The sequence below is a fragment of the Propithecus coquereli genome, unplaced genomic scaffold (assembly GCF_000956105.1).
Source record: "Propithecus coquereli isolate 6110/MARCELLA unplaced genomic scaffold, Pcoq_1.0 Scaffold14, whole genome shotgun sequence".
Taxonomy (NCBI): domain Eukaryota; kingdom Metazoa; phylum Chordata; class Mammalia; order Primates; family Indriidae; genus Propithecus; species Propithecus coquereli.
Window position 1 is genome coordinate 7,598,580 of NW_012138302.1, and position 10,772 is coordinate 7,609,351.

Sequence of the window (10,772 nt, forward strand, 5' to 3'; positions counted from 1 at the left end):
CATAAAATTATAAACTGTAACATTCTGACATGATTCATTTTTAAATTTTTACAATAATTATTCTATATGTACTGATAACCTTATAGATACAGTTATACTGTATTTTAAAATAGTAGCTTTTGAAAAAAGAAACCATTCCCATTGCTCAAACAGCACTCTGTGTGCAGCCTGGATGTGCACACACATGCACACGAAGCACACGCGCACTCATACTCATACACGCACACTTCTAATCTTACACCTGCTCTGAAGCAGTAGGAAGTGAATTCTCAATCTGTCAACATGACCATCTGGTCTATCTGCATATCACGGCTTTCTCCATTGCTATATGAAGGAATGGCAGTCACAAAGCCAAAATAAAACCTAAATGCACCTGAATGGGAGTAGCTCTCTTTTGGTTGAAACAGAATAATATGGAGCATATCAGAGCAAAACTAGCAGTAATCTAAATAATTTAAAATGAGCATCCACGACAGTATAATTAAGTGAACAATATGGTACAGGTAATGTGGTAATCAGTAATACTGCTGTACAGGTTTACAGGACAGGTACCAAGCTTCCAAGACACTGAAATAGCTCTTTCGGTGAGTGTCGGGAGTTTTGCTATTCCTGGTCCAAGCAAAATTAAGTAAATGTCATAGTGGGATGTCACGAAAGCAATCAGTGACTATTGTACTAAAAGATTACTGTGCAAAAGTGCTCACTTTCTACCTTAAAACTAGTAAGTGTTCAGACTGCCATTAGGGCAATAGCAGCTCGCTTTGTCACTGGCTAATTAACAATTACAGCAATTACCTGACAAATTTTGATCACTTATTAGTCTTTCAAAGTGAATTTTAAAACCACTAAAAATACTTCCAATCTTAGAAAATTCCTCATCTGCAAAAAGTGAAGGTGGCTCATTGCGATTTAGCTTTTGGGCCTAATGCCACTTGAAAAAGTAGTTGAATTTAACATAAATTCATTTGTTTAATTTTAGTGTTTAAACGTCTTCACACAGCTGCCCCAGAGCTTTCAGTCTACTCCATGGCAGGTAATGACTATCAAATACAAATTGTGACACTGTCATTCCATGGCCTAACTACAGCAACCTACCTCTATCCAAAAAATGAGCCCTTAAAAACTCTAACCTCTTACAAAATTTAACTAACTTGACTGAAAATCTTTCTGGAATCTGATTACATTACCAGAAGTTATACAGAAGCAGTTTAAAAAAAAAAAAACTCTCCAGAAAGTTCTCGGTTGAGTGCCTACTAATGAACAAAGGTTAACTTTATCTAAAAGGTCAAATGCCTGGTGGCTAAGGTTATGACCTTAACAACTTAAATTGTGACCTTGCCACGTGCCGGGTATATTGTAGATTCTGATACAGATCATCTGGTAAAGACTGGTCATAAATTAGCTTTACTGTTACACACCCACAAAGAAAAGCATTTGCTACAATACCATAATATCTCCAAGTTGTCACAGGATACATGGGAAGAGCTATTCAAATAGAGACCGAATTAAGGGCATAAAATGGTTTTGTTCTTTTATACTTTTAACAAGACGAAATTCTCAGGCTTAAGGAATCACTCCGATTATACTTGTTACTGTTTATCAGCCACAAAATTCACACGGTTCTAATGCCACTTGATTTAGGGGAAAAAAATTGAAATGTAGTTTATGTATTATATTTTAGCATCCCAATAAATCTTAGAATGAATCACCTCTGCTTTTAAAAAATGATTGATTCTGCATTTGCTTCCAGTATTTACATATATTCTAAGGTTTCAACTTCCTACCAAAGAAAAGGCCTAGGCATGAAGCAAGAATTATACACATTTTTAGAAGGAAAAGAAGATCTAATTTCTGTGACCATCTGGGGGGAAAAAAAGCATTTTGGAAGAAAAAAAATACATTTTAAAAGAAAGAGAGAGAAAAAAACACATTATAGGTGAAAAGGCCACAATGGTTTTGGCATGTATCTTGAAGCACGTTTCAGAGTCTCTGCCTCCTGCCAATACTGGCAAGTTCTCAAAACTTTTAAGGAGGTAAAAACATTGTTTAGTGTTTACAAATCTTCAGTATTATAACAGATGCTTGTCAAATCAGTTGTATGTAAGTTGACCGATCTACCTCATATTTGTATTGGCAGCTTCCCTTCCACAAATAACAGGTCTCTAAATCTCTTAAATCAAATTTGAAATATTTTCAGACAAAAGGCCTTTAATATTTTCTTTTACAATCTTCCTGTTGCGCGCACAGAAAAGTAGCCATTATTGCGGTCCTGTGAAAACCAATGGCCAAACACTTGGCTGGTATTCAGGCACAACAAGGGATTCTGGGATACATCAGGAAAACCAAAACGAAAGGTAGTCTGATCCATGCTGCTGTCCATAAATCTTTCATAAGCAATAAGGACGCTAACTCTTCTAAGCAACCTTCTAAATGTCATTTTACCAACATAAACCCTTCAGGTATTGCAACAAACGACAACTGTGTTAGCTCAAGGATTTGGAGCAACAGCATAATAACAAACCAACAACAACGAAAGAAAATACATGTAATGGGAATAGCTAAAAAGGTCGCATTTCTTTAAATCTAAGGGAAATGTTTAAGTTAAAAACTTGGAATGGATATATTGCTTACGCTGATAAAAACTTCACAGCTATTTCATTTTGATGTTATCTGGTAAGGAAGCACACGTCATGATCTGCATTATCTGTTGGCACCCTCAAGTTTCTATGTTGATAAATTATTCGTTATAATTTATCAATTATATTTTTTTAAATATGTAAAAGAGAAACACAAGATTGCAAAGAGTGTTCCTTAAAAACACTTGTAACACCCATACTTTTTTTTTTGCACCTTGCGGAACTTACATATGCAAACAGATTAAGAAATTTTTTAACTTTGCTTTTTCAATAGACAAAACAAATTAACAATAGGGTTAAAAGTAGGTTAAGGAAGGGCTATTTGTTCCTGTTTAGAGGTCATTTGACAGGTGCTGCCTTTTCATTTTTGCCAGCCAAAGCTAAAGCAACAGGCAATTATTATAATGAAGTATACATTTTCAAAAACCCAAATATCTGAAACACTTACAGATTACATCCTCTAAAATACTCATCTGCCAACAGAATGCAAATGATGATGTGACATGCTTGCAAAGTTAATTTCTCCAGTTTCTTATGTAAGGGCAGATAAATAACAAAAGTTCTCTTTCTGAAACATATATTGAGAAAAACAATATAAAATAGGCTACCAGCTGACTTCTTTAAATTAATTCTAAAAATGTTCTGAAAAACAGTGCAGTGTTGATTTGACAAGTAACGTCTCTCTCCTTTGTGGAACAAATACGTAAATATATAAACCCCAAAACAACCTACTAGTAGGATTCCACAACCTTCTTTCTTCCATCTGGTTCAAGTAACTGCCATGAAGGTAATCTAGCAAGACCGATATGTACATATAAAAAGTCAACAAGTTACACAAGACCTGAGCTTTCACATAACACAATAAGCCTTTTGTCTAAAGCAAGACGAAAGGAACAAAGTAAAAGTGCATTATTTTATCCAGTTCTCAATAATTTCATCCTGAATGCTATTCTAAATACTGAACCATGTACAGATAAAACACACCTTGAAGAAACAATTAAAAATTTTATAATAAATCAAAGCAACTCACTAAATCAATTATCAATAGCGATTTCTCAATGTGTTCATGCACTATACAGGTTGGTTACTTTTAATATTAACCTCTCCGTCAATTACTTAAAGAATTGGTTGGTTTCCCTTATCTATCTGAGATAACACTAAGAGTTCCTAAATACAAAGCTACTAAATCTGTATATTAATGTGATTATTTTCTTCATAAATGATCAGCATTTGATAGTAATCTTACCTCCAACTTCTTAATTGGCAAGGAGTTCAAGAGGCCCCAGTAGGTTAAAAACACCCCCAGCAGAAAAGCAACTAAAAATATTGCCTCAATACCAAACTAAATGCTTTTTAACCAAATCACTTGCCAGTTAAAATACACTCTTTATTACAAAGGTTTTCATGAGGCTTCTCTCAGCCCTCATCAAAAAATGTGATTTAAACATATCACATATCTGATTATCAACGCCTCTGAAAACACTACTTACCAAAAGAACTATACTTCCTGAGAATTCTCTCAAAGCTATGCTTTTCCACCTGAATGAAGGTGGCACCTCATACACAGGGGCTTCAGGCTATTCTCACTTGGGTTTATCTTTGAAACCACACTGGCTTTTCTGTACACGGCCTGCAACTTGGGGAGTTTAGGAATGATCCAGCATAGACGGAGGCCATCGGGAAGGAAAAGCACACGAGAAAGTGGAAGGAATTCTCACCATCGCACTTACCTGCTGCATGCACAAAGTATGCCAAATATAAATCGAGTTCCTTAACAGAAACCCCTATGTGATGGGGTTGGACACAGAGCCCTGGATTAGAGCATTGTGGGGACTTTACAAGGCGCTCGCCATCAGTACTTTCCAGCGGAATACCTTTAAACAAAATCACCATAACAAGGTCCAACCTCCAGACTTTATCTGCCTGGCGGAGGCAGTCAATTCTTCGCATCTTGCCTTTCTGGTCTGGGTTGGAAAGAACACAACATGGAGGTTTTTTCCCTGTAACTGTAAGAACAAAATCCTCTCGATACTCAGGTCGGATATCTTTCCGTAACTTTGCCAGAAGTCGAGATGCCCACTTCTGCTTGACCTCCGGTTTTTCACTTAGCAATTCATCCTTCACGGCTCTCTCTTCTTCTTTTGACATACGCTTTTCATGTTTTTTGAAGTATTTTCGTTTTCGGGCCTGCAGGTTGAACCATGTGTAGGCGAAGGCTCGGACGTGGGGCAGAAGTGCTTCGATGAAAGGATGAAATTCATCCTAGGGAAATGAATAAAAAATAAAACATGAATATAATGGAAACAAAAGGAAGCGACTTTTCTTTAGGTGGTTACCTTAAAAAAAAATGTCTCATTTCACTGGAAATTTGATTCAAGCATTACGTTACTGAAATCATGCACAGGAACCCCACAGGAAGTGGTGGGGGGGACAGTGGGAGAGAAAACTATAGGCATCATTTCTCATGATCTGAAAGAAAAAAAATTGCTAAAAATTTAAAAAATGTTTTGATGTGTTCATCAAAGTGCACCAGCTTCTATTGTCAGGCCTAGTTCCTTAATCCTTTAGATAGTAAGTGAAGTTTATCTAAATGCTTATAACAATATATAATCTTAACCCTATTTCAAGGAAGGCATATCTAATTTTGTCCCAGCCTTGACCTCACCATTTGTCGTACAGCCAGGGCCCGGCCGCCAGATTGGCAAATCCTAAACATTTAGATGCCAGTCGATGTTTATGGAAGTCTAGGAGCAAAAATCATCTCCACAATCAGTGAAAACAAAGGCTTTCCCTCTAAAAATATTACATGCAGACTCTGATGTGTTTCTTATTCATTTTGGTAATATCTTTATTCTTCCTTTAAATATTAAAATTACATGTAATTTTTTTAGTCAGAAACTTAGAAATATTTGGCAGATCTATATACAAAAGAAGGGATGAATTTGATATTAGGCTAAAAAAAAAAGACCTATGTCCAAGACATAATTGTTGATACTACAGTAATGAAACAAAAAGGCAAAAAAAGGAAAAAAACAAAGAAAAGCATACAGGCCAGATAGTAAATAGAATGCGTCACTGTGACAATACTGTTACAACTGAATACATTTAATTTACTGATATGATTGTGAAATGCCTTCAGTAATAATCATCCCTAAAAACAGATTATTTAACTTTTTAAAAATGATATTTCAGGTTTTTTTCACACAGGGAAACAGAGAACCCGGTATATTCAATGTTTATGAGATATCAGGAAAATCCTCATGATTGCCTATTAAAATTCAGGTAACATGAAAATAAAATTGAATTCAAAATATTTAAATTTTTCTTATTTTATTCAAAATATTTGATTCTTATATGTGACATTTTCTTAGGAAATATAAATACAAAAATAAAAAATAAATTAAACAGTAACCTCTACAAGGCTTTCAGAGTACATTCAACTTTTGATTAACTAATCCACACTAATGTTACATAACTTCTGCCACACAACTCCCCCTCCAAAAGATAGATTATTTACTTTCGAGTAAATAAGGATGCGAAAACCAAAGAGATATTTGATGACTTTTTGTTAAAGGCTGTGGGGTAGACAAATATTATAAAATGCATTCTGTTTTGGTGTGTTATATCCATCTTAAATATATCGCTTCAAGGCACAAGTAACTGTAATGTCCAAAATATTATTACTATTAAAGCAATTATTAAATTTTTTAATGTTCAAATATAAACTGAGAAGGTAAAATTGGTAAAATATTTTAGTAGTCAAGTCCATTAAAATTTTACAAATTATAGTCAATCATTTAAATAGTACGTATGACTGTTTTTAAAAGTAAATGTATCATAATATAATACATAATAAATCACTTCCATAATTGACCTTTTTCCTCTCTGCACGAATTTCAGGCTCTGTGTTTCAAGTTTAGCTTTGAAAACTGCCCTTTTTCAATAAAAAAACCCAAAAGAGAAGTAGTCAGCTTTCATAACGTGTGCATTCTTTAAGTGGAGGGAGAATAGAGAAAAATACAAGAATTATATTATTCCTTACCATAAACCATTAGAATTTTTTCAAATTTCTGATGTTTGAGAATATTTCTTATTCCCATACTTTAGAAGAAAGAAATGGCAGGCAAGTCGCAGTTAATCTGCGAAGGTATATGCCAAACCACAAAGCATTTAAACATTACTAAATTCTGAGCTCATCCTTGAAATGTTCTAAAATATATAAATTTTAGGTTTGAAACACAACTTCACATGGACTGATTTTCTTATATATACAGCACATGCTGGGGACCAAGGCTTTGTGGTATTATGCAAAGACCTCTTGGAGTCTACCTTAAACTACAAAGTGAGCTTTCACCAAAAGGAAGATTTCATTTTAAAGTATCAGTCCCATTTTATAATATAAAGGATAACTTAGCTCCAAACAATTCACATCTATGTTTAAATGTTATCTTATTTAAAAGCTTGACTAATGATAATAAACATATAAAATAAACATTCTAATATGGCATTTTACGTGTTCAAAGATACTCCCAATATGTTTCTTAAAAAACTTCAAACTGCATTCATTCGTGTTCAAAATGATTTTGTCTACCTGCCAACCAAATGCCCATATATCTCATCATAAAAATCCTTAAGCAAAACCAACTATGTCAACTAGTCAACAAGAATAATCTAAGTCCCCAATTTTGCATCAAAAGTATTTACAATGTGTTACTCCCCAAAGGTTTCAAGAATGTGCCAATAAAAGTACACAATATTTTGTATAACTTTACTCACATGTACAATTAAAGTGTTAGTTAATTTTTTCTAATATATTTTTCTCAATTCATGATTAAAAATATTCCAGAATATCAGAACTAAAGAATATGATTAGCTTATAGGAAATGACCAGGAATAGCATAACTGATGAGTTAAAAAAAAAAAAAAAAAAGATAGTAAGCCTTATAAATCATGTTGCTGAACGTGTCACCATAAGCTATGTAATATTTCAGAATATTCAAGAGAAAACAAAGAATATTTCACATATGTGCTCAGTGAGAAAGTTATAGGCCACCAATAAAAACAAACCTGTTTACAAAGTGGTATTACTTTGTATCAGCATCTTAAAACATTGATCTGTTTGAAAGTAAGCCAAGTTTAAGAACCACTGAATGCTGATATTTCTAGAAATTATCTCTTTTAAAGGTTCACCTATAAATTTCTGCTGGGATATCATCATACAGCCAGTACATGATTTGGTTGATATGCCTATCCTGGATTAAAATAAGATGTCTAGCATTTTCTTGGTAAAGTTTTAAAAAATTGCATACAAGTTAAATGGAGTTTATTCTTTCATTTAGAGTACTTTTATCACTGTTATTCCTAGATCTTTTTTTTAAATGAGCAATAAACTACCTAAGTTTTTCTTTTTAAAACTGGCTCTAAAGCATTATAAATATTTCAGCAAGTTAAATAAATTGTAAATCAATTTTTAAAAGAAGAACCCATAAAATATATGAGCCCTCATTCACTATTTATTGTACATTTTCTTCACAAACTGTTACACTAAATAAGCGTTTCTCTTAGTGGTGTTTCCAGAAGAAGTCCTAGTGAATGCATCAATCAACACTGCCAAATATGTAGGAGGAAAAAAAAAAAGAAAAAAAATAACTTTCTTAATATAATAATAGTTTTTAAATCAAGAGAAGCCAACTTTGTTAAATACCTGACTATGCCCTGGGCCTACATGGATATGCAGGTATCCTCATTTATGTACAATCCCAAAATACAAATTTATCTTTTCAGAGCTCGCTTGAGAAGACACCAATGTATCTGTTAGGGTCCTTTCCCTCTGTTGCAGCACACTGGTATGATCTACAAGTTCTATGTGTTGCAAACTTCTGCCAGCTAGAACTTCACCCTCTGAATCTCAGCATTTTCACTGTATTCCGTAATTCATTCAAATTATCTTACACTTTGCATCTTATCCATATGCAATTGTGAATCTTGCCAGAAGTGGTTGGAAAAGTTTCATTCCATACTTCCACAAGTTACTAAAATAGGAACTTAGGAAGTTTGTTAGAAAAAAAAAAAAAAACTTTTACAATAACTAAAAGCAACTGCTATCCATTATTAATGTTAGGCCTAAATCCCAAACAGACCATTTCAACATAAAAGATGCATTTAAGAGTCTTCTGAGATCAAATAGCCGGTATTATTACTGTTAGATATTGCAATAAGAAGGGATGTCATGTGGGAAATAAATCCAGACTCTAGACAGGAGAGAGAAAACTACTGATACTTTTTAGCCTTCCAGAAAGTGTTCCGGTTAAACCGTTATCTTCTGCTAAATGAAGGCAAGAAGTGGTAGGCTTTTTTTTAAGGGAGTGGTGAATAAACACTTTATTTGAAGCATATATCTTCATGTAGGTGATTAATGGTCAGATCGCAATGTACCAAAGGAGAATGAAGGCGCACACTTTTTGTAAGAAAAAAAAAAAAAAAAAAAATTCTTAGCGCAAAATCACTTTGACTTGATGCGTTTTAGTCAAAGAAAATAAGTAATATATTCAAAAGGGTCCAGATTTGGGTGGCGAAGTAGCAATACTTTCCCTGGGGGGTGGTGCAGACAAGGGAGGGATGGGCCGGGAAGGCACAGAAAGGAGGGGCAGTGGGGCGCGAGAGCCCCACGTTCCGAGTTGTGTCTGAGGGGAAAAGTTGCCCTTGTCCTGCACGCGGAGCGGCCGGAGTCGCGCGGTGGCGGTGGCGGTGGCGGTGGCGGGGGGAGCCGCGTCCGGCCTGGGCCGCCGCTCGGGCTCGCGGCCGGGAGCCCAACTCCGCCCGGCGCTCCCCGGCCCGCGGCCCGCGGCCTCCGCGGCTCGCCGCCCTGCGCGGCGGGGGCTCGTCCCGGCCCTGAAACTTTCACTCGGGGAAAGCGAGCGGGCCACCGGCGAGCGGTGAGGACGCAGGCTCCACCCGGCCGGCGCAGGGGGACGCGCGTCCACGCAGCCCCGCTCCGCCGAGGGCTAGCCGCCGCCCGCCTGCGTCCAAGGGGCGCTGTCCGGGCTGGGGCTGGGACGGTGGCCCGCGTCCCTCCCGCGGCCGGACCCCGAAGGCTTGACTAACAATAAGCAAAAGTAAGAGTTTGCGGAGGTGGCGAGGGGCTGCGGCGGCGCGGGCTCCGGGGAGCGGGCCGTGGGCGCAGGCACCCGAGGGCTCCCCGCACACGGGGCTGCAGCTGGCCCGAGCGTGCGGGGTGCGCGGTGGGCTCCGTCGGCGGCCCCCTCCCCGGGCGTCGCGGAACTACAGGAACGCTGCTCTCGGCAGCAGAAACGCTGAGTCCAGATTTCAGCATGTCATGGGCTGCAACCCCGCCGAAACACGTGCGGGGCGTCCGAAAACACCGCCGTTCCGCAGTCCGTCGCCCCGATATTAATTAACGCATTAATAAGAGGGCGCCATTAGCCATGTGCCCACACAAATGGCCGTGCAAGAGGAATGCACCCGCATGGAAACAAAGTTACTTTCTTAAAGCTGTATTTCTCCCCCCCCTTTACGGGCACACGCGCGCACACACACAGAAACACGCGCAGGCACGGGCACACACCGAGACACATGCCCCGGGCCCAGCCGGCGCGACGGTCCCCGGTGCCCCCTGCCCAGCCCCAGACCTGCCCCCGCCACCCTGGCCCCCCCCACCCCTCCGCATCCAAACAGCTGCTTACCTGGGTGAGACAGAGCGGAGAATACATAACTGCCGGGCGGTGGGGTGTGCGTGTGCGTCTGGGTGTGCGGTTTGGAGGTGTGCGTGAGTGTGGGTGAGAGAGGAGAAAGAAGGAGAGAGGAAGAGAGAGAGAGAGAGAGAAGGGGGGAGAAAAAAAAAATCAAGCCTGCTTCTTGCGTTCACATTTCCAACTCGGCTCAACTGCAGCCAGCCAGCGCTATTGCCGCTCCATGAGCTGAACTTTAACCCCGCCTAGAGTTTCCCTACACTCCACTATACATGTCTACTGTACGCGGGCGTTAAAGGCATAGCGCACCCTTTCCCGCTCCCGCGCCGGCCCGGCCGGGTGCCCGCGAGCTGCCCGCGCGCCCGCCTCCGCCTCCGCTCTGCACCGCACCGCACAGCCGCCGCCCGCTCGCGCCGCCGCCGCGGGG

At 38.8% G+C, this 10,772-nt stretch overlaps 1 protein-coding gene across 4 annotated transcripts in view; it reads right to left on the reverse strand.

Annotated features, from left to right (window-relative positions):
* NFIA (nuclear factor I/A) overlaps nucleotides 1-10,772 on the reverse strand; it is a 369,436-nt gene extending 358,664 nt beyond the window's left edge. For all 4 annotated transcript variants that reach the window (XM_012639455.1, XM_012639454.1, XM_012639453.1 and 1 more), the window contains exons 1-2: nucleotides 10,340-10,772; nucleotides 4,367-4,898 (exon numbers count right to left, since the gene is read on the reverse strand). In XM_012639455.1, the coding sequence (XP_012494909.1) occupies nucleotides 4,367-4,898; nucleotides 10,340-10,366 (559 nt within the window). In that variant the 5' untranslated portion in view covers nucleotides 10,367-10,772. The remainder of the gene's footprint in view (nucleotides 1-4,366; nucleotides 4,899-10,339) is intronic.